Source organism: Dermacentor andersoni, chromosome 2, assembly GCF_023375885.2.
Source record: "Dermacentor andersoni chromosome 2, qqDerAnde1_hic_scaffold, whole genome shotgun sequence".
Classification (NCBI taxonomy): Eukaryota; Metazoa; Arthropoda; class Arachnida; order Ixodida; family Ixodidae; genus Dermacentor; species Dermacentor andersoni.
Window position 1 is genome coordinate 153,229,342 of NC_092815.1, and position 23,615 is coordinate 153,252,956.

A 23,615-nucleotide genomic window follows, 5' to 3' on the forward strand; every position below is an offset into this window, starting at 1 on the left:
AAAGGAGGTGTCTGTGTACAGCGCGTACCCAGTAGGAAAAGTCTTTCCCGACGATGTATTGCGCGCCCTTATACTCTCGCCCTTGTGACAGAATTGATTCCATGGTTTTGTGAAAGGTGAATTTAACGATGACAAGGCGATGGCGGTCATGTAAATGACGGCCGAGGCGATGAGCGCGTTCTATTTCTTTTGGGCCAATGCTTATATTTAGATGGTCGTGGCAATGACGGATGATTAGTTCCTCAGTCTGTGAAAAACTTTGTCATGGCAAAGCGCCAGTAAGGCCGCAAAACCCAGGTTAATCTGTCTCCCAGGATTTTCAGCGTCGTCCGCGCGAGCTTCAAGGTACCGTACTAGACGAGTCGCCTGGCCTGTGTCTATTCGTACGGAACACAGTTCAGCTTGCAAAGGGTCAAGGTTATGATAAAGGCTTTCCAGGACTGCTAACCGCTGACTTAGTTCGGCTAATGTTTTGTCCGCTGTTAGTACCTGAGACCTTAGTTCTTTTACCTCGTTGATTAGCGTTGTTTGACCTGACGTCAAGATTTGTAATTCAGAAAGTAAGATCGCCATATTTGGACGAGGGTTAGTTTCAATATCACCCCATTGCAAAAGTAATGACCTAATGAAATCGACACATTCGACAGAAATGGCAATGGAGCACTAGAGACCCGGTAGCTGCAGTAAAATGTTGTCACTGGATTTCTTAGCAAACATACCCGCCGCGGTTGCTCAGTGGCTATGGTGTTAGGCTGCTGAGCACGAGGTCGCGGGATCGAATCCCGGCCACGGCGGCCGCATTTCGATGGGGGCGAAATGCGAAAACACCCGTGTACTTAGATTTAGGTGCACGTTAAAGAACCCCAGGTGGTCGAAATTTCCGGAGTCCTCCACTACGGCGTGCCTCATAATCAGAAAGTGGTTTTGGCACGTAAAACCCCATAATTTTTTTTTTCTTAGCAAACATAGCCTATTTTTCACTGACCTCGATCATAAAAAGCAGTGGATGAGTCTGTGATGTGGCACAGCCACTGGGCCCACAGGGATTGATCAGCTGATAAAGATAGCGATGGTTCGTTCCATGTATCGATGTGGGATAAGGAGGGCGAGGGCGCTTCCGTGAATAAATAGTTTGCAGTTGTCATGAAAACAGTCGACGAGTTGTCTGTGACGTGGCACACGCACGCACGCACACACGTATACAGTGGGGGTGTTTGCCCAGCAGCATTTGATGTGGCGTTGCAGCGGTAGGCCTGAACATGTCGGTCCGAGCTATGGCAAAGCGGGCGAGCAAGCACTTCTTGTCGTCGTCTGCTACTTTGACCAGCATCGTGCCCAGTGCCTCCAGCACTATATATATATATATATATATATATATATATATATATATATATATATATATATATATATATATATATGATGTTTCGAAGCAACATAAGATAATTGACGAGCGGTCATTGCGGTCCTACTCGCACTCACGTAGAGGTCACCTCATGTATCATAATCTAAAGGAACACTTCCTGTTGATAACTCTGGCAAGGAAGGGACTTTGTCGCTGAGTCGTCGTCACGCGGTTTCATGAATTAAGTCAACATTGTATGAGGGAAAGTATGCTGCAACGTGTTATTTACATTTCAGGGACAACAGAGAATCGGAGCGGACGCGAGTCTCATGGAGAGATCCCTCATACACAGTATAATGGGACGTGACGCGGCCGAGGAAGTGAATGGAGCCGTGGAACGGGCCAAGAAGATGGTCAGGTGGAAGCTTCCTGTGCAGTTGTACTACACGGCAAAGGTGAGCCGTTTCTGAAACAGTCGTAAATGGAAATGAGGGGGCAAAGACGACATACAGATTTAAAGTCTATAGTTAATTAGAAGTTTTCATCTATTATTATGAAAACGCTTAGTACCTCTTAGAACAGATTAGATGGCATATTATTATAAAAGAGTCACACCGGAATGTTTTAGTAGTGAATGGATATAAAATTAATTTATTCTCGAAGCCTAAGGCACTCGCGGTGGCACACCTGTTGCTGTTAACTTAGGTTGTACTTAGGGCGGTTGGAGTATTGAAATTTCTGAATCAATAGTAGAATGTGAATATTCCACAAAAGAAAACGACTATCCAATCGAGTACGAACCTTGAGCTTTTGAGCTTGTTGAGCATAACTTTGTCCAGGAATTTTCGATAATGCTCCTTCGGCATTCTTCAAGGCAATCCACCAGCGTAACTGAAGGGGCACAATTTTTAGGAAATTATATTTCAAAATGCCGCCGACTTTACAAAATTTTTAGCTGACAGCGCGGAGAGGATAGTCTTTTCTAACAGAATATATATGCATTTGCAGTCGTAACACTGATTTTGCGATAAAGCAGTGTTTTGTACAGGGACGGGCGCTGAAGTCACACGACGGGAGCCAATCGTTTTACAACCTCTCGGCAGAGGGCACATTGGGTTGAACAAGAGGCGGGGAATTTAACGGTAAAGCTATTGATTGTAGCTGGCGTTGGAACGGTGATAAAAGAATGTCACTCAGGCAGTTCGCACGTGGAGGTTTTTGAGATGTATCAGGGAGGGAGAGAGAGTGATTGTGCGTGTGTACTTCTTGTGCGTGCGTGTGCGCATGTGTCCACGCAATGGAAATTTCGTGCGCGCGAATGCGTGTATGGCGTTTGTGAACATGCGCGCGCGTGTCTGTATGTGTGCATTTGCGTAAGCGTGCGCGTGGTTTAGTGTACGTGTGCGTGGGTGCGTGCTTATGTGTATGTGCGCGAACATGTGTGTTCGTGTTTGAACATGCACATGCGTGAACATGCGTGCGCATGCGTGTCTGTGTGTGCATGCGTATCTGTTCTTGCGTACTGTGTATAGGTGTGTGTGTGTGTGTGCGTGCGTGTGTGTGTGTGTGTGCGTGTGTGTGTGTGCGTGCGTGCGTGCGTGCGTGTGTGTGTGTGTGCGTGTGTGTGCGTGTGTGTGTGTGCGTGCGTGCGTGCGTGCGTGTGTGTGTGTGTGTGTGTGTGTGTGCGTGCGTGCGTGTGTGTGTGTGTGCGTGTGTGCGTGTGTGTGTGTGCGTGCGTGCGTGCGTGTGTGTGTGTGCGTGTGTGTGCGTGTGTGTGTGTGCGTGCGTGCGTGCGTGCGTGCGTGTGTGTGTGTGTGTGTGTGTGTGTGTGTGTGTGTGTGCGTGCGTGTGTGTGTGTGTGTGTGTGTGTGTGTGCACGTGTGCGTGCACGTGTGCGTATGCCCCGGAGAGCACCTCAAATTCGAGCGCGTTGCTTCGTGTAATTAATGCATTGGTGCTTGAGTTTATTGTGTTTGGCTTAGCGTTTGTCGCAGCGTATGTGTCGTGAGCGCTGTGCTCGAGAGACGCCAGACTTTGTTGCATTGCGTGAGTGTTGTGCTCACGCTTGAGCTGCTTTGTATGCGCTGTGCATTCGCTGTGCTCGAGAGATGCCAGACGACCGCCGCCAAGCAAACATAGAGTATCTACACAACGCTTCATTTTGAAAACGAAAGTGATGACAAGTGCTAGTTCTTCCTTCTGTTCTTGCTGTCCTTTCCTATCGAAACTTTCCGGATTGATTACAATAATTCCGTATGCTTTCCGTACGACTTTTATAAAAAAATTTTACAAGAAATTATACTTAATTTATGTACATTCTGTAAAGATTATATGGAAACACACGGAGTAATAGGAATGACTTACGGAACGTTTCAATAGGTTTGTGTGTTTTTTTCGCGCTGTACAATTAGCGACAAGGCACAGGGATCGCATAAAGGCACGACGACGGTGGACCGACTCAACGCCGATTTTGGACTGGTGATAGGCTTACCGCGACTGGTCTCCGTAGTGTCGGCGCCCCTATCACGTTGCACCGACGCCGACAGTCTGCAGAAGGTCCCCCCATAGTCTAGAACCCGTGCAGTTGGTTGGAGTGGAGTCGTCGACCGACACTGTGATGGTTTTGTCGTTACACTGCAACTACACGATAGCCCTATCCAGGCACTGACACGGCTACCGGGGAATTGTTGTTACTGATTTCTTCGTGTGACGCTCGCTCTTCATCAGTTTTACCAATCCCCCAAAATTGTATTTTTGCATATTCGCTGCAGGAAATCTTACAAATCAAATTTCCGCTTTTGAACGTCGATTTACCGGAATGGCACATTTGTTTACATTGACGCGTGGCGCCACCGCTCGTTGTTCGCTTGAAATACAGTGAAAACCGTGCAGCGCTAACGTGAAATAATAACCATGCATATTCGTGCATACAGTCTGCGTTGTATCACACTGACGTTAGCCGATATGAGCGCCCGGATCCCTTCAATAACGACGACTCGGAGACCATATACATAGAACTGGGAGGTGAGGGACTGCCATGTTGCTGATTTGGATAGCTGACTCTCGTTTTCATGCTCATCACTCTTTGTCAACTTAGCAACGCAATTGCTTACACTGCAATATGAAAGAGGCCATCACTTGTTGGCTGTATTGCTTAAAAGGCAAACAGCGCAATTTGGGAATTACGAGATGTGTCACCGTAATAACACCATGCAGGCTTACCCCTCTACGCGGCCCCATTTTGTTCATGACGAAAGCGCACGCGATCAGTGCGATCAGTGTAGCCTTGGACCGAGAACAGTGACGTACCGATGTTGGCAGCATGCCATGTCACCACATACCACTCTTTGCGTTCGCCCTTTACCAGAGTGTTGTTTTATTTCAGATTGCTATGACAACGAATAGACTATCAAATCAGTTTTATTTGCTTTAATTGCTCATCCGTTGGTATTGGTAGGCAGACGGTACACGTGCGCGAATTTGTCGGCCATGATAGGCCTAACATCCGCTGGACGAAACCGACACTGGCTTTAAACTCGGTGTGGGCAGATGGTAAGGATTGGAAATTGCGCATTCCGCCTCCGGAAGCGTGCTTCTTTAACCTGCACCTAAGGCACCACACCGGAACGGTTTTACATCCAGCCACACGAGAATCCAGGCGCCGTGCCCGGGACTCGCAACTCTGGCCTTGTGCTCCGATCTCTGATCTCGCGCTCCGCAGTAGGAAGTCACTAGTTCCATAGCCATTGGGCCAGCATGGCCAGTAGAAGCTAGAAATAGGCGCTCTAGGCTGTGCCACTCCTTCTGTCCCTTCATTAAGACCGCCTTCTACTAAAATAATGCAAGGCGACTGCATTAAGGAAGTATGAGTGGCTAGTAAAAACGAGGAAACAAAACTGAAAGAATACGAATTCCTATAGTATAATTTACCACTTTCGTTGAACAGCGTCAGTAAATTTCGATGAAACGTTTGCTGTAACCGGCCTTTAAGAATGCTCTAACGACCGGAAGATCCAACAGATATGGAGCGTTTGTATTGGCTGTTTGTGTCAGTGCTTGCCCCAACACTTGCTCCTGCTTAAACAATTATTCGGCCACCTCACACGTTGAAAAAGATTGCATCTGTCATTCACGAAGTCTGTTTACTAAAGCGTAGAAGCTACACTCCTTGTGAAGCGAGGTCCGCTTGAGAGATGGCATTAAAACATACAAGTTCATACAGTTCAATCCAGTTCAATTAAAACCTTTTAATTCGAACTGGATTGCTTTCAACATAATCAGTAATGAAAGGAGTGCAGTTGAGCTTAAAAAAAGCCAAAACGATAGGTCGAAAACCAAAAGATATATATATATATATATATGACAAACTTCCTCTTTAAGAAATAAAGAGTGGTGCACCTGTGGCATCTTTTGAAGCTCACCTGAACTCCTCTCATTATTGATATATATATATATGCGTGTGTGTGTGTGTTCACACGTTTACACACTTGGTCACTACTGGAAAATGTTACCCTAAAGAAGTGATAATAGAATAAATGTCTGAAAAATATTAGGGGACATTTCTTCTAGAAAAAGTAAATGAAATCGTAAAGAATAGATAAGTAAATAAATAATTATAAGCACGTGTGAAAACTTGACTAGGAAATGAACGAGGCTCTGAAACAATGTTGACGAAATGTTAAGAAAATACTGAAACACGGAAAAATGCACTGCAAAGTCCATTTTGAGATGGACCAGTCAGGTATATAAATTGCCTGTTGAAGAAACCAAATTGTAGTAAACCACTTTTATTACCATAGCGCACTTGGATAAAATATTTCCCCACCTGACTTCAACACAACCTAAAAAGAAAGAAAATAATATTGCGCTGAGGTCTTTCTCGCTCCAGGACATCGCGCTGTTTTTCTTTTTTCTGTCAGAAGTCGCCCTCCGTACCCGAAACTCACAGAGCGCAGCATTCTTCTGAAAGTGGTAAACTCCTTCATCGTGTAGTTTGCAAGCACACCTACTGCGTCTCGTGTGACAGCTTTCTTTCGTTTTCTTTTTCAGGCTATGCTTACGCTCACTAACGGCGTGGAGGAGACCTCGAGGAAAACTGCACAGCTCCGCCTCTCAGTGGATGGGATGGCGACCGCCACGCAGATGTACGACTACATCAAGTGCCACGTGCACAAGCTTCGAGAGGTATGAAATTGCACGGCTCACTCGGCTTCTGCTCTACCGAAGTATCTAAGGAGCTTCAAATATGGTGAAGGTCACACCAAGTGAACCTGGTACCGGTTGTTTGCTCCAGTTTGCAGCAAACGTGTTTCGGAACGACATGCCTAATTAATCACTTAAAACCCTCTCTACCCCTACGTGGATTTTTTTTTAAAGGACGCTAGAGCTCTTTGTAATAGAAAGTTGACATGTCTACTCAACATATTTACTACCAACGCATTCTCACTGCTTTTGTTTTACAAAACAACCTATGTATGCATTGCTGCGTCTACACTAACTCCGCTTCATGCACGCTGTACAAATAGACGGTCTTCTTGCTGCATTGAGCTATGAATCCTCCTTCAGTATGTTGAAACAATGTGTACCACCTGTTGGAAAGCATTTTTGATTGAGTGAGTTTGATCGATTAGCGTCGGCGTAAGGCGTACAAAGATAGTGATTGTGGAGAGGAAGAGGCGCTATTTTCTGCAGCTCCTTAGGGAGTACGGCTAGGAGCCAATAAGCGTAGGCGTAAGGTGTTCGAACAGCCACACCACTCGAAGGCTCAAAGCAGTTCCTGTCATTACGCAGCGACACATTTGAGGCCAAGGCACGACTGTTGGGTCAGATTTTAGAACGAAAAGAGAGCAACCTAACTGGGCAAGAAAGAGATGCTCACGAAGCTCTTACTGAACGGCCGCAGGTCCACAGCCACTCAGGCTACGCGATTTTTCACGATAACGGCAAAAGCATGGCCTTAGGATGCAATACCTGAAGACCTCGTGAGCTGTCCAAATGATTCTGCTGGGCCAGCTATAGCGGATTTTCACAATATGTTGCAGTTCTACGGAGCAACGAATGCGAAACAATTATTAAGAGCTGTCAACATGCTACAATAGCTGACCGAACATATGTGTACAAGTAGTGACTTATGTATAATAGGTTCTAGCATTAGGTGTTCAATTTTGACAGAACGAAGGCTGGTACACTTTCATTTAATTCAAGTCGCCTTACAAGCCACAGCACTGTTCTAATAAAGAAAAAAAAAAGGAAAAGCGGCAGCTGAGCTGCGCAATGTTAAGGTTTTACTGGCTATGGCTCCTTTTAGGAAGAGCATGGACCCTATAATCTAAAAGTATTCCAACCTGTTTTTATTCTAATGTCTTGATGTCAAGCTTACGTAACTGCTGACGCAAGCGTCAGCTGGTAACCCGCGACGTTGTTTTAACAATCCAGTCAAGCGCTCTTTTCATTTATGTGTGGTCACTTTTTTTTAAAAGCGAATACCATCTAGTACTTTGGCAGTTCTTTTTATGTAACTGGCTGACCAGAGACGAGGAACACCTTGAGAAATTCAACTAGTTCAGTAACTTCCTTGCATTACATGGAGCGCCTGCATGGTTGGGTATGTGTGGTTTGAAATGAATTTCGCGGGACGTCAACGCCGAATTTTCCGCGACACGGGGCTCTTAACGCTATCGCGTTAAAACAAATCATCATGTGGACCGATCCTGATGATAGTACAGAAAGGGTCCAAGCTCTGTGGCACATACCCCTGTGGGCTCGGGACCTGTAACACGCCCTTGAACTGCCCTTGTCACACGTGGGACCCAAAGAGGTCCCAGGAACAAGGGTAATAACAGGTGTTTATGAAAAAAAATGTTTCGTACAACTTTTTGCAAAAGGACTACGAAAATATTATCGGCGCCAACCGCGAAATGCGCTAGTACCGCTGATCACGCGTTCGTCGTCGTCGTCGTCGCCTTCCACAGCTGCCTCCGTTGCCACTCGTCATTCAAGCGTAGAATTTCACTTCCCTTCTGTTGTAGGAGTGGGGAGGCCGCGTTTACGGGGGTATGAGCCATTGCTTAAGGGGGTATGAGCCATTCATTGTCTCACGTGACGGACACACGTAATACCAGAGGTGATACGCGAATGTGTGTGCCTACCTATATCGCCACGATGACCACAGATTAGGACGATAAATATGTTCGTACCTTTCTTCAGTATTCTGGGTCACCTATGTGTAGTGCGCTAAACAGCTTCCCTGGTCATCCACCTTCAGAGAGTGGAATGGCACTGAGTTTTTTCCTTTGTGGACGCTGTGCTTTCCACTCGGCTGAAAACGGCACCCTAAGCCCTGCCTTTCACCATAAAAAGTAATTTGAGGATGTGCACGATAGTCTATAGCTGCTAACCGTATTCGTGTGGGAATGACGGACGGTGTCATGTGCCTGTTAATAATCCAACGGCGCAGCGGTCGTCTTGCTGCTACACGTTGACTAATAATAATGCCACCTCTAGCGAACTTGCGAGAATGACTAGAAAAAGCAAGAGTCTTTGTAAAGAGAAAAGCCAGTCATTGTTTTACGTGACTGGACAAATATTACCTGTAGGCTTCGTAGAACGAGCGTATTTGTCAAAATGAAGTGGTCACAGAAAACTGTGATTACGCAAAGAAATTGCGCAAGCAAAGGAAAGCATGCGTTGGATTGTGCTTTGAAAAACTTAACAATACATCAACGGTGGTTTACCACACTCCTTAAAAAAGTGGATCATAATACCAACGTTTAGAATATACTAATGAGTAAGCTAAATCATGGTGTGCGAAATAGCTTAGGACCACTGAAATAACGATGTAAGGCTATCAAAATTTCATTCGCAAATTATAATTTGTCTATGCCCTTGGCGTAGACAGGCGGCATAGAACGATCATGAACGAGTTGATGGGGGCTTGTTCGTATATATAGGCCATACTAAGGTAGCAGTGCAGGAAGTACAGAGTATACAAGAACGTGAAACTGGGGCCACAAACGTTAGGTTTCGTTGGTCAGCAATTCCGACGATATGCCGGCCCAGAATGTCGGAATGAGGCCATGGTGAGAAGCAACGCAAACACGTATGTCATATGAGAGGGCTCCGTTGGACTGTCATCGGATGATTGATATAATTCTAGAGGTACCACGCCATAACATTGTTTGTGCTTGTGGTGATTCTGCTCGGCTCGATCCCCATTGTGGCATTGTGGGCCTGCATATCGTCGGAATCGTTGAACAACAAAAAAGAGTTGTTAATTGAGCGCTCGGGGAGTCAGTTTTACGTTCTTGTATCATCTGTCCTTCCTGCGGCTGCTGCATTGGAAGAACAAAGCGCACTTATTAAAAGTTGGACGAATTTGTTATTCGATCAAAATGGCGCAATTAAATAAATGTTCGTTTCCCCAACGGCGGTAACCTTTAACGCCAACTATGCGCACTAGGACATATTTATATTTTTATTCGTATATAAAATGCCGCAAGATACGCGGTATTCCAGGTCACCGTTAATGTTTCTTGCAGCCTGGAATGCTCCTGATGAAAGTATCAATGGCGTCCTCCCTCTACAACGCCGTCATACTTCAAATACTTGGCGCTGCAGAACGAGGTGAGTATGCGCTTTTACTCCCGTTACCGGTTTTTTGCATTGAACACTATATGATGCAGCTACAGGTTAGGCTACCGAAGTTAGTATTACATTAATCTCTCAACATCGAACGGTCGTTGACAACGTTTGTGGGATCCCTTCGGATATGCCGCGTCACTGCTGAGATTGGAGGGTTTTAGCGCATCCGTAAACGCATAGCCAATTTCGGAATACCGGGTTGCCGGAAGGGCATGCGGCAGCATCAACTCTGGTAGTGCCATCTGATGACGCACAGTCAAACCGGAGGGCACGCAAGGCTAATAATGCAGTGGCTTACATATGCTACTTAACGGCTGCAGTAAAGCGTTGGCAGTGAGGCAATCGTTAACTTTTTGCACTTTACCCGCCGGGCCTCTGGTACCTCTAAGCGCGATCCTGGACCTTGCTAAGAAAACGCAGAGATGTGTTGTGGAAGGAGTGGCTACGTTTAACGCTGGCCATATAATATGGTGTGGAATACGAGAGACGAGAAGCGCGGCTGTCCAGGTCGAGTCACTCTGCCTGCAGACAAGCGCCGTGACAGGCCCACCGCATGCTATACTAGTTCAAGTCTGCAATGTAAGTGGCGCCGTAAAGGTCACTATTTCGCTTCACGCTTTGTAGTATATACGCGATGTGCGAGAATTGACACCAAACAATTAACCGGTCGCGCTCGTACGTAAACAAAGCGCAGTACCCCTATTGCGGCTGCATAAAATAAACGTTATGTGCATTCGCATCGAGATGCATGGCTCCATGCACCGGCTTAGTTGCGGAATGCTTGTTAAAAATGCGAGATAACACGGGAATATTTTAGCAGTGCCGATTTACAATATATGAGCGAGACGATGAGGTGTGCCAGCGCGCCCCGCTGCCAGCACGATTAGCGTTTTCGCGTGTTGTAGGGAAGGCCGCACGCGTATTCTTCATCAATGACCGCTTCAGGTACGTAGTCCTGGCCCTCGTTTCCTGCAACATTGTTATAGAAGAGATGAGTTAAGACGAAACAAAACGAATACAAAACCAGCAACGTGTGCGCACCGGCCTCCGATCGGTACACACCTTTCACTACGGCCAAAAAGAAGTGCCAGCGAATGCCTTGTGCATTGGACACCTGCTTCATTCTCACACAGAACGACTATAAGATCAATTGGGGAATACGTTCTTTAGGTTGCAATGCTCGCGGCGCAGCGTCAGGCACCGTCGCAGGGTATTTGCCGAATCAGCGGAAGTGCAGGCAGAAAATTTAATAAGTGGTGACACTTGCGTACTTAAATTTACCTTGAGGATCTGTGGAGGGCGTTCTTCGGCCAACCCCAGGCCTCACTTTTGCTGCGTGGGACCGCAGCGGTATCTGTTGCGAAGGCACGGCGTTTCTCTTCAGCCGCTTTCGTAAGGGCGTCAACTCGTCTTTAAGGCAAAGCTTCACAATCAGCTCGCCACAAAAATGAAACGAATCTTTGAGAGCAGCGAAACAGTCAATTACACTCCCCAAAGTGGTCCCAAAAGAAGTCGTCTTTGTTGAAATGCTCGCTACATCCGCCCATTTCTTCGCTCACTTGCTTCCCGATGCGGAGCTTGACCGCCCACAACTTCCTCCGTTTTTCATCTTCTGGAAAGCAAGTAGTGCAAGCTTACTTTTCCCAATATCGCACGATTTGTGCATTGTGGCACACTGTATATGCGGTTGCTCTTCACTCATCGACAGTTTTTTTTTTCATATCGAAGAGTACTTAAACCTTAACACAGCTGCAGAAACCGCGTGAGCGGGTAATCCATCGCCTTCTCCCGGCTTCCGAAAAAATCCGCGCGGCGGCGCTAGCGTATCTGGAAAGCGCGAATAACCTCAGGTGCTCTCCTGAGGCCTTCGTTTGCCGGTTACATGTGCCCTACTGGATCTGTGCTAGTAAAAGATGCAATCTATCGTGGCGATTAAAAAAGCGACCCGCGACTTATACAACACCAGTCAGAACCTTGCCCCTTCAGACACAGCGATCACCAAGTGGGGCGTCCGTGCCCACTGCCTCACCGTGCGGGCAGCAAGCGGCGGAGCGTAAACTGGACTGCACTCCGCAATGCCGGCATACCTAGGGGACAAAGGCATACAACACGCGTTAAGAAACCTCCTCCGTTGTGCCCAGGCAGACTCACATATTCAAGGAGCAAAAGCCCCCGGATTTTCTCTCTCGCACCCGGTCTTACTCGCGCCTGCGCAGAAACGTCGACCGCTGTGAAAAGCGCCACACCCCGCTGTACCTACCAGCAATTGTAAAAACGGATCCCGGTCGCAGTGCCCGCATTTCGACGAGAGCACTCATGGGTCACAAAAAAAAGTTTTGAAACTCATTGTAGTTCAATAAAGCATCAAAATATTTCGCTATCAGCTTTCCTACAGCCACTAATGGCTCCAGTAGCCCAGTAACCTGCCAACGGTCAGAAGTGTAGGAACTAAAATAAGACTCCCTATTAGTGAGTTTTAGGATATCCGTATTCGTATTACCATTCAGAAAATATTCGTTCACCGGAGCCACAAAGTTACGGATGGATGGATAGATGGATGGATGGTAGTTATGAGCGTCCCCTTTTGGACGGGGCGGTAGGTTGCACCACCAAGTTCTTGCTATTATACTGCCTAATGTCTTACCTAAGTTAAGAAAAAAAAAGAAAGAACGAAAAAAACCACTATGAACTTCCACATCCAAAATTTCTGACCCCCATTGCGAACTTTGCTTTTGTACGTCTCCGTTTCTTGTCGTTTCCCTATTTTTCCAGTTTCTAGTTTTTCTAGTTTCCTGAAAAAAAAAAAGTTGATTACATCCAAAATGTATAATTTCTGAAAATTTTCGCAAATATATATAGGGCTGATATAAGGGCAAATCTGTAACGTGTCGGTTAACTAGTAGCTAAAATAAAATTACCAAAACCTGGTTTCTGGTTTGTTTAGAGGCATATACTTGTGTTCCACGTGACTTGGTCTCACACCAAAATAAAAGGAGAGTGCCACGAAGGTGAGCAGAAATGCAGGGTGATGAGTTTCAAGTTTTCTGGAATTTTTAAAGATCGCCTGTTTAAGGTAGCGTAATTATTGTCATTGAGTTCGGTTATTCGAAGAGGCGGACATCACTAGCACGAGAAAGCGAAAAACATTTTCAACTAATTAACAAAATTTCACTAATTAACTTCTTACTTGAACACCTTATGGCCCGTATTACAATGCACGAATTGTAGCCGGTAAACTTGTAAGACATATCCACATGAAATGAATTTCCAGGACGACACCAGTTTCGAGACAATATTTCCGAATGTGTGGAACGAAATTCGTGGGCGTTCCAGTTATTTATTTGCTACAATGAATAAAAGATCATTTCGTTAAAAAGTACATTGGAACAACAGTGCATTTTTTACGACAAGTTTGATCATTCCAAGCGGATAGGCCTTGCAAACTCACCGGAACAAATTCGTAAATTCCAATATGTACCTTGAAGTAATTTATTCAAAAGATGATTAGTGGATATTTTTTAACCATTTGAATATGTGTTTCTATTGCTCATGCATGTAATGTCCACCCCTCTGAATAACACAATTCAAGGACTGGAATTAGGTTATTTGTAGCAGGCACTTTTTGTTAAATTCCGCATAACACAAATATGATCACCCTGTATAATGAGGTTTGCTGTCGCTTGGCGCAAGTCAGAGTGTTGTTTGTATTGTGCCTAATTACATAATTAGACAGTATGGATTACTCAACATCTCAAATAATATATTCAGAGCAAAATTATCACTGAGAAAATTGTAGACCATCCTGAAAAATCAGCGATCCAGCTTTCTGTTGCTCAACACGTGCCACGTAGAGAGAGAGAGAGAGAGAGAGAGAGAGAGAGAGAGAGAGATAAAAGTTTAATGCTATGAAATTCATAGACGTTGGCCTGAGGTACATTCCTAGTGCCCCATAAAACTTTTTCCATGGCCTAAAGAAACACTGTAAAATACGAAAAAAGTGCTATGCGACTTTTTCGTCAATGTATTTCTGAGATTTTATCTTCCTTAGACTTGCTTTTCTCCCCGTATATAATGAAAACGTCCCTTCTTTTTTAGGGCTCAGCAATGATCTCTGGAGCGAGCTGTCTCAAATACTGTATGGCACAGAGGTGGAGAGTGCCGATGTGCCTAAAATGATTCAGGTGAGCGTAATGATGTGCTCAAATCTGAGCGCGATAATTTCCAACGCCGACAGCAGTATGTGCGTGCTCTGTAATCGGTTCCTTCACCCCCCGCCCTTTCAAAGGCACACAAAAAAAGAAGAATATCTAGAAACTGTATAAAATTTCTTACCTGCCTATAAATCTTTCATCCGACATTTGGGCATCTTAAATGTGAACAAAGGTAACGTAAGTTAGCAAATGTGTCTTTAATGTGTTTGATAAGTGTATGTGTGTGAAGTGTGTCGCGTGGTAAAGGTAGGGAGGTCATGGGAGAGCTTAGAACAGTGTATCTATGTGTGTAGGTGGTTATACACACACACACACACACACACACACACACACACACACACACATATATATATATATATATATATATATATATATATATATATGCAGCTGCTCATAATGCCTTGCACGTTTTGCAACATGGTTTCGTAAATGTGCGCAAGTATCCAAGGACTTTTAACGGCTTTACGTATCGCGAGAAACGTTCACTTGGATATCATTAGCTGTATCAGTTGGAAATAATGCTCGTGAGCCGTGACAATCGTTGGGATATAACGGTAAAAAATTTTCAGGCGCTGTCTGGCATTGTCTTTTTTTTCTAGTGCGCCTACGATCTAAAAAAATCCTATCATGTCTTGTCTGCAACCAAAGAAAGGGTGCATCACGCGAAAATTCAACCTGCAAACTAGTGTCGTCTTCTTGTTTTGTGCTACTTCATACGTCAATGAAAACATCATCGTCGAATGTGCAGAGCCATTAAAATACCACAACAGCACTGCCATGTTTTTTCTTTTTCTATGGGCATGTGCCACTTCTGACGTTGTCTGTCCGTTTTATTTTTAGACCTTTATATTAGCACGCGTTCACAGGCAGAAAAAAAAAATGTAGAAATTTGATATTTTCAGTAAACAGGGGCGCTATAACATAAAACTATTCCAAACTTTTCTATTCCAATTCTGCAATCAGCCCACCGCGATTGGTCAAAAATATTTTTGGACCACCCCCACTTCACCTGTCTGTCACGCGACGTCACGGAAACCGCGATAGCTCCCCATCTGATATGACGTGTACACACTGATTACGCATAATTTGACCGAACAAAACAAAAATTGTCATTTCTGATTCGACGCATTTTTGCCATTAGCCCTCGGCTATTTGTCAAAAGTTTTCGGGCTGCACCCACTTTACCTGCCTCTCACGCGACGTCACAAAACCGCAAAATCTTACCGCGTCAAAGTGACGCGTACGCGGTAAAGATGCATTAATATGCCGAACAAAACTGAATTTTCTTCTGAATTGCCGCAGGCTGCCCCGTTCCGAAAGGAATAAAAGATGGCTGCTGTCGATCGCTCAGAAACTGGCTACTTACCTCTGCTTTAGAGCATGGGTTTATTTGCGTGTAATAAAACTTTTTGTGTGGCCGTGTAACGTTATCGAGAACTTTCAGCACGTTTACGACCTTGTTCTGCCAACTCTTCTTTGCTGAGGATCCGTTTTAGCGTCATTATTAAGCTTCCGTTGCATGCCACCGCGATTGTCGGCGAGCCAACGTAAGCTAAGTAAGAGAAAGCGGACCAATCGCAGACGCTGGCACTACCCTCTAAATCCGGTTATCGATATTCAATGCAGTGGCTCGGCCCCATGGAATCCCTCTCCACTTGAGCATGCTGCTCGCCTCTTGTGAGCCAATTAGATAAGACAAGCCGCTCAGTGCAGAGAATGTTATTCGTTTTTCAAGCAAACAAAAGGGACCTCCTATGAACGATGGGAACATTTCATTGGTTTGTTCAGACAACCTTGTGGGTGACCGCCTGATGCTTGCTTCGGCGGTTACGCACATTTGACGTCAGGAGATTGGAATAAAAACACATTGGAATAGTTTTACGTTATACGGCCCCAGGGGCCACTTTTTGGAAGATGCGTATACCATAAGTTTTAACTGAGTAGGCTACTTATGTGCTTTGAAAATATTTGTTAGGTACCTACTTTCTCCTAACATTTCGAAATACACCCTTACATAGGGTATTTAGTTGCTTTTCCCGGTTTTGTTAGTAATCTATGCGAGGCACGGTGTTTATACTTTGGTGTTTTGAAATCGTGTTCTCAGTGACGGGCGATAAATGTTCAATATGTGTGGGTCCACTGCAGCATTTGTAAAAAAGTTACTTATGCAAGCGTTCCAAAGTGTCACACTGCCATTATTCAACATGTTCGCCAGACTACTAAGACAATTGCGCGAAGTACGAACTTGGAGTTCCTTGCAAATAGGGAGAATTTTTAGGGCAATCGCGTTGCGAGACTTTGACGTGCTTGCTTTAAACGTAAAACTGTAAATAAAAACTGAACGCTCGTTCCCCCATTATTTTTGTTGGTTATACGAGGCTCACAGTTTGTTTCTCCAGTGTCTTCGGTGAACTAAACAGGACACCTTGTTCACATTTGCATAATATTACGGACACGGTAGGCATAATTCGTAGGCAACGTGTCAAATAGGTGGGTGACTGCGCCTTTTTTTTAAACAAAGATTACGTGTGCAAGTCGTCTGGAGCGTTATTAGTTTGTTTCACGAGCGGCGTTTAACTTAAACCGCTTCCGTGGCATAATTAGAGTTCACAACCAAGGTGAAATTTCGCGACCAAAGGGAGAATGCTAGGGCAAGTTTGTGTGTGATGTCAAATGCGTGTTGATAGAATACAGCTCTTGCAAAGAAAATAACAATGTTAAGCAAGCGTTCTAATGTGTCATGATGCCCTTACAGCTAGGTATCGCAACATACCAAGAGAGCTTTGCATTTCAGAAACTTTATCCTTAGAAGGAATGCGCGCAGCTTAAGTGCAATGTGTTGCGAAGTTTGAACGTTTCTGGCTTATTTAGAAGCGTTACGAATAAATATTGCACCCTCTTTTCTTTTTGTGGGGGCGGGGAAGAGGAGGGGGTTATGTGTGGTACGCATATTGGATGCGCCTGGTGTCTTCGGGGAACTGAACAAGGCAGCTTGTTTAAGTTTGGTGACAGTAAGGGCGAGGTAATGGTTGATGTGTAGGCAAAGTGCACTATGGGTGGATAACTGGTGCTGTGGCAATCAATTACGTATGCAAGCGCTCTGGAGCGTTATGAGTGCGTCCGAAGAACAGGGTAGAATTTAGCCCGTTGCCCTGGAAGAACTACAAATGCCAGCGAGATTAAATTTAGCGAGATTCGGTGGAATGCTGTACAACATCACTGTACAAAGTTAAATAAGTTGATTCGGATTCAGCTTTTGAAAAACAAAAGTCTTAGTCAAGTTTTAGAACATGTCATTCAGCCGCTATCAGCTGTGCTGCCTATTGTGGCGACATCGCTGTAGGCTATGACATGCTTATATTTCTTGTAAATGGTAGGGGTGGTCATGGTAAGTGTCGTGTTTGACAAAATGCCTAGGCCTCTGATCCAGTTAGAAAAGCTGGAAATTGTTAATGAACCCTCGTTTTTTCCCCCCGATATTCACGCGTCGTAAGACTTTCGTAGTTTGTGTCTCCGAGCTCTTCGGTGAACTAATGAAGGTACCTTAGTCATATTTGGTTAAAATGAGGAGCGCGTCATGGGCAATGTGTAGGCCAAGTTCAAGGTGAGGAGACAGATTACGAAATTTGCAGTAAATTACGCATGCTAGTGATGCGAAGCTCTGTCAATGCGTTTTACCAACAAAACAGAATTTACCCCGCTGCTCTGGGAGAACTGGAAAAGAAACCGAGATCAAATGTAGCAAAAATAGGAGGAGAGGTTATGGTTAATGTTCTGGCGAAGTAAAATGTGGGAAGGGAAGCTCAGTCGAGGATGGTGGACAATCAATCAATCAATCAATCAATCAATCAATCAATCAATCAATCAATCAATCAATCAATCAATCAATCAATCAATCAATCAATCAATCAATCAATCAATCAATCAATCAATCAATCAATCAATCTTTATTTTTGACGAAATGAAATACAAGATGGGTTTAAGGACATATTCGGAGGTCCCGAACTTGGTCGTTTGGTGAAATCAGAAAATTTGCATGTATTTGTTGGTGACCGCTGGCTTAGTTTTAGAAGGATCGGATCGAGATCGATGTGCAGCCCTTCGTCCGGCACTAGACATAAAATAGGCTACCGACGACGATTATGATGATGATGATGATGATGATGATGATCTTTACTGCAGGAGCTGGGCCGTGTGCTGAGAGAGTCTCCAGGCAGGGAGAAATTCCTCAACATGACTACTGAGGTGAATGCACGCAAGACAAGCGGTGTTGCCTATACCTCCTTAGTAGCGTAACTGATCGGGTTAGGTGGTGTTGCATCATTTCTGTGTGAAGCGCAAACATTTAACGGAGACAAGGAGACAAAGCGTGGCCTCGCGTACTCTTGTAGTCCTTGTTCCTGCCTCCATTAAATATTAATGCTTCACGTAAGAACTGATAACTATACTTCCTATGAGGACAGGGCAAAAGAAGTTATCGTGTTCAAGAGGGTGCAAAGAGCAAATATTAAATAATAGCTGTGCTGACACATTTCTTTCATAGAAGAGGTTGACAGTCGTGATTGTCCCGAAGGTAAATATCAGCCGTCAACACAAAATACAAACTATTTGTCGTACAATGGTTAAAGAGAACATTAAAAAAACGCAGAAATGTTAATAAAGAGAATAAAATTTGTACCATCAGTTTTTTAGCAGTCAGTTAGTCGAAAGCTGTGGATGAAGGTAGAAATTTATGAATGCTGAGCGAATAATACGTGAATACAAGTTTAGCAATAGCTAAACCTTCAGACACTCTGCGAAATCACAGGCATAGCAATTCCAGACGAATTGCACTAAATCCGACTTCTTTCCTCTTGCAGGAGGCGACTGAGTGGCTGTTGAAATCCGAGAACGAGTGCGGTCGGAAATTTCGGGAGTTTATAACGAAGCATGGTCATCGGTCGGTTAAGGAGGTCTGTCGGCTTTTGTTTTTTATCGTAGTTATATTTACTTACGAGCGATTTTGGCGGCATTTATTAGAGTATTCGTGCAGTGTTTCGGGTAGTTTACATGGACACGCGCAAAAGAACCACTGCCCCTTGCGCGTGCGCTGACGAAGAAGCTGAACTAGAGTGTTCCTCACCGCGAACACACAACTATTGCTCAAAGTTGTGATACAAATTAGTAGGATGACATTAACGCGACATATAAGGCAATGGTGACGTCTATTATGCCCTTAAAAACAAACAACAGATGTCTCGCATAATGACTGAACATGACCCAGTAGTTTAATTGATATAAGGCTAAATAAACACCTGCCATACAATTTGTTTGCTTATTTATTACAGCGAGTCTTTATTTGCCTTGTAACCCCATTTTCACGTGCTGAGTTGCTGTTTTGCATGATTGGCCAGTACCGGGTATGGGGCAAACCGACGATGCACCAGGAGGCCCGGAGCGGCAGGTGATATACGTGTAGGTGCGGACGTGGGCTCCAACACAAACACGCCGTCGTCATTTTATCACCTTCCTGCTATAGTGATCCTTTCTTTGTTCTCATGCCATCGTCATCGCTCCGTCGTCTTCATTCACTCGTTGTCGCTGCGTTGCCATGTCGCCATCACGTTGCCGTCGTCACGCCGTCAACGCAATTTCGGCATTGTCAGTTCCGTCGTAGTCATCATTCCATCTCGATCACGCTGTCGTCGCCACGCCACTGTAATCGCGCAGGCATCGTCTTTTGGGAGCCGTCATGCCGTAGTCAACACGCTGTCATATTCTCGCCGTTGTCATTTTGTCACCGTCATGCCATCGTCGTCACCCCGTCGTTGTCATACCATTATTGTCATTTCATTGTCGTCATCGCAATGTCGTCATGCCGTCGACATCACGCGGTCGTCTACATTTCAGCACTGCCACCTCGATTGTCGTCATACCATTGTCGTTATTTGATTGCCACCATTCCGTCGTCATGCCACTGCCGTCATTGCGTCGTCGTCATGCAATTGTCGTCACGTCGTCGTGGCCATTCCATTGCCGGCATTGCGTCGTCGTCATTCGATCGTGGCCATTCCGTCGTCACCATTGCATCGTCATTCCTGTGTTGTCTTCACGCCGTCCTCGTCATACCACCATCGTCATTCAATTATTCGGATTCATTTATCCTTCGTTCTTTCGTCGTCGTGTGTGGAATCGGTATGCTCGAGTACCACTAGTTTATATTCAGCGATGAATTTCACGGTGAAAATGTGTCTGGCTTGGTCGTTTGGTTTAACCGTGCAAGGTGGTCGCTAAACGAGAACAACGTTCTTCGCAAACACCAATGAAAGCTTCGCCTAAACCGATTCTCGCAATGCGTGGTATTCGCATATGACATGACATGACAAGAACTTTATTGGAGTCCTGAGGGACTGAGATCTTGGGGAGCCATAGCCGAAGGCTCCCGAAGATCAAGTCGGTGGCTCTGCCCACGATGGGACCTGGAGATGAAGTACCGCCGCAATGTCGTGGGCCCTCTGGACAGCCTGGAGTTGAATGTGGAGATTGCTGCTCTTGAGGGATTACTGCCATTGTTCTTTCGTGATGGGTGGATAGGCATTAAGGGCTGGGCACAGCCAGAGCATGTGTTCGAAAGAGCATGAGTCATGACCACATTTGAGGCACGACTGTGGGTGGTCAGGATCTATCCTGTTAAGGGACCGAGGAGTGGGGTACGAAAGGGTTTGCAGAAGTTTGACTGTGCTAGCCTGAGGTTTGTTCAATTTGGGGTGAGGGGGTGGAAATTCCCTCCTGCCGAGTCGATAATGGGAAACAATTTCTTGGAAAGTACATAACGGATCTTTGTGGATGTTGACCTCGTTCCAAGCCTGGCTATCCACAGCGATAGCGTGGTACATGAAATCGCGCGCTCTCGGGTGGGCCTGCTAGTTAGGATTACATCCAAGCGGGTTAATTGAGCTATCCAGATGGGCTGGGAACCACGAGATGTGGTATCCTCCTTCGCTGCTCTCCCTAGTTCTATGAAGTGCTTTGTTCAAAATACTGTTCGCCTGTTCAGACACGAGGCGGACGAGAAGGATCTAACCGCCGTGCGCGAGTCCGAGAAGACGATAGCGGGAACTTTTGAGCTGTGAAAAGCCAGAGCGATCGCCGCTTCCTCCGCCACATGGGCATACTTCGCACAGATAGAGGCTGGACTGACCAGGTTGCCCCCCGCATCTACTACCGAGACAGCGAACTTATCCCCACTGTCATATCTGGCAGCATCGACAAAGAGGGCATCTAGTTTCTGCTGATTGATCTTTTTAAGGATGGACTTGGCTCTCGCGAATCTTCTACCCTCGTTATGCACTGGGTGGACGTTTCGCGGGACGGGGTCAACCATGATGCGAGTTCTGGTTTCCCGGGTCAAGCTAACTTTGGTCGCCGGTTCATGTCTGGGTTGGATTCCCGCTTCTTCTAAAATCTTGATCCCTGGCTTAGTGGATGATAGTCTCACTATTTGAGCCATTGTATGAGCTTCTATTAGCTCATCGATGGTGTTATGGAGTCCCAGCTCCAGCAGCTTCTCAGTTCTTGTGGACTGCGGAAAGCCGAGCATGCGCTTGAGGCCGGTTCTGATATGGGGGTCGAGCTTGACCTTTTCCGCTTTACCCCAATTAAGGTACAGCGCGTTGTAGATAACATGACTCAGGAAGAATGCCTCATAAGCTCTGAGCAAATTGTCCTCTTTGAGACCGCCTCTTCGATTTGAGACGCGGGCTACAAGTCTTAGGACATAACTAGCTTGTCCAGTGAGCCTATTGAGAGCCGTCGAGTTACAGCTCTTGGTATCAATGAGGAGACCTAGAATTTTGACCGAGTCCATCCTCGGTATCAGATGCCCATTACTAGCTCGAATTTCTATTGGCAAAGTTTCCAGAGGCGCAAGGTTTCTGACCCCTTGTCTGCTCTGGCGGTATAACAGTAGCTCTGACTTAGCGGGGGAGAGTTCAAGGCCCGTGTTTGAAAGAAAGTCTTCGGTAGCCTCCAACGCGCTTTGTAACGAGTGTTCGAGCATGGCTAGCGATCCGCCCGGCGCCCAGATCGTTATGTTGTCCGCATAAATGGCGTGACCCACGTTCGGGATTGCAGCGAGGAGAGTGGAGAGTTTGTGCATGGCTATATTGAATAACAGTGGGGAGAGGACCGAGCCCTGCGGGGTGCCGCAGGTGCCTAGTTCATAGGGTCCTCCCGTGATCGTGCCTAGTCAGATGTGTGCCTTGCGATCCGCGTGGAAAGATTCGGTGTAATCATGAAACCGCTGACCCAGGTTAAGAGAGGAAATCTCCGTCAGGATGTGTTTATGCGCGACCCTGTCGAAGGCCTTGGGTAGGTCCAGTGCGAGGATCACTCTCACATCGGGAGTAGGGTTATCAAAGATTGCTCTCTTAAGCAAAAGCATAGCGTCCTGTGTAGACAACACCTGTCTAAAGCCGATTAGGTTGTGTCTAAATAGCTCCTTGTTTTCCATATGTTCAGTGATCCTGTTGTGTATGGCGTGCTCCGCAACCTTGGCGATGCATGATGTGAGGGAAATAGGCCGCAGATTATTTATATGTGGAGGTTTTCCTGGTTTGGGTACGAGTACCACTAGTGCGGTACGCCAGTCTATCGGGACCTGTCCAGTTTTCCATACCTCATTGATTTCGGCCGTGACTATCTCGATTACCCTATCGTCTAGATTCCTGAGGTGTTCGTTCGCGATTCCATCAGGCCCCGGGGCTGATCTGCCATTTAGATTGTAGAGAATGTGCCTGATCTCTGACACGGTGAGAAGTTCGTCTAGATCAGGTGCCGAGAGTAGCATGTAGTTTATACGCTCTACCGAGCGATCCGTGTCTTTGGCGAGGGGGAGATAAGTATGTGCTAAGTTGTTGGCTAATTCCCTGTCGGTGAGACCGATTGCGGTTTGCTTCTTTATGAGCCTATCCGTTGCAAAGCTAAGGGTGCCCTTAGACTGTTTCTCGTTGTGGAGACTTTTCAATAAGCTCCATTTGCTACATCTTCGCATACGCCCGTCCGTTTCGGTACACGTCTCTTCCCATTGCTGCCGGGCGGGCTGGGCCGAATAGGTTTCAATCTCCTTGTTAAGAAGCGCGATTTTCGATCTGAGTCTACGATTAAGCTTTTGGGTCTTCCACCTGGCTGAGAGGACGTGTTTGGCCTCCAAAAGGTGAGCGAGTCTCGAGTCCATTTTAGGAACTTCAAGATCCGTAATAATTTTTTTGGTTGCTCCTTTAACTGCCATATTCAGATACTCTAGCAGATCTGCATACGGTCTCGTCTGGCGGGACTGTTTCATTTCTGATTTTTCGAAAAAGGTCCCAGTCCACATACTCATATCTCGCGGGTGGTCTGGGTTTGACACGCAACAGAATTTCAAGTACGTAATGGTCACTGCC

General features: G+C 45.7%; 1 protein-coding gene across 2 annotated transcripts in view; it reads left to right on the forward strand.

Moving 5' to 3' along the window:
- LOC126540573 (rifampicin phosphotransferase-like) overlaps positions 1-23,615 on the forward strand; it is a 98,428-nt gene that overhangs the window by 52,142 nt on the left and 22,671 nt on the right. For both annotated transcript variants that reach the window (XM_072286567.1, XM_050187412.3), the window contains exons 25-30: positions 1,639-1,797; positions 6,392-6,526; positions 9,880-9,964; positions 14,078-14,163; positions 18,376-18,438; positions 19,053-19,145. In XM_072286567.1, coding sequence (XP_072142668.1) covers positions 1,639-1,797; positions 6,392-6,526; positions 9,880-9,964; positions 14,078-14,163; positions 18,376-18,438; positions 19,053-19,145 — 621 coding nt within the window. The remainder of the gene's footprint in view (positions 1-1,638; positions 1,798-6,391; positions 6,527-9,879; positions 9,965-14,077; positions 14,164-18,375; positions 18,439-19,052; positions 19,146-23,615) is intronic.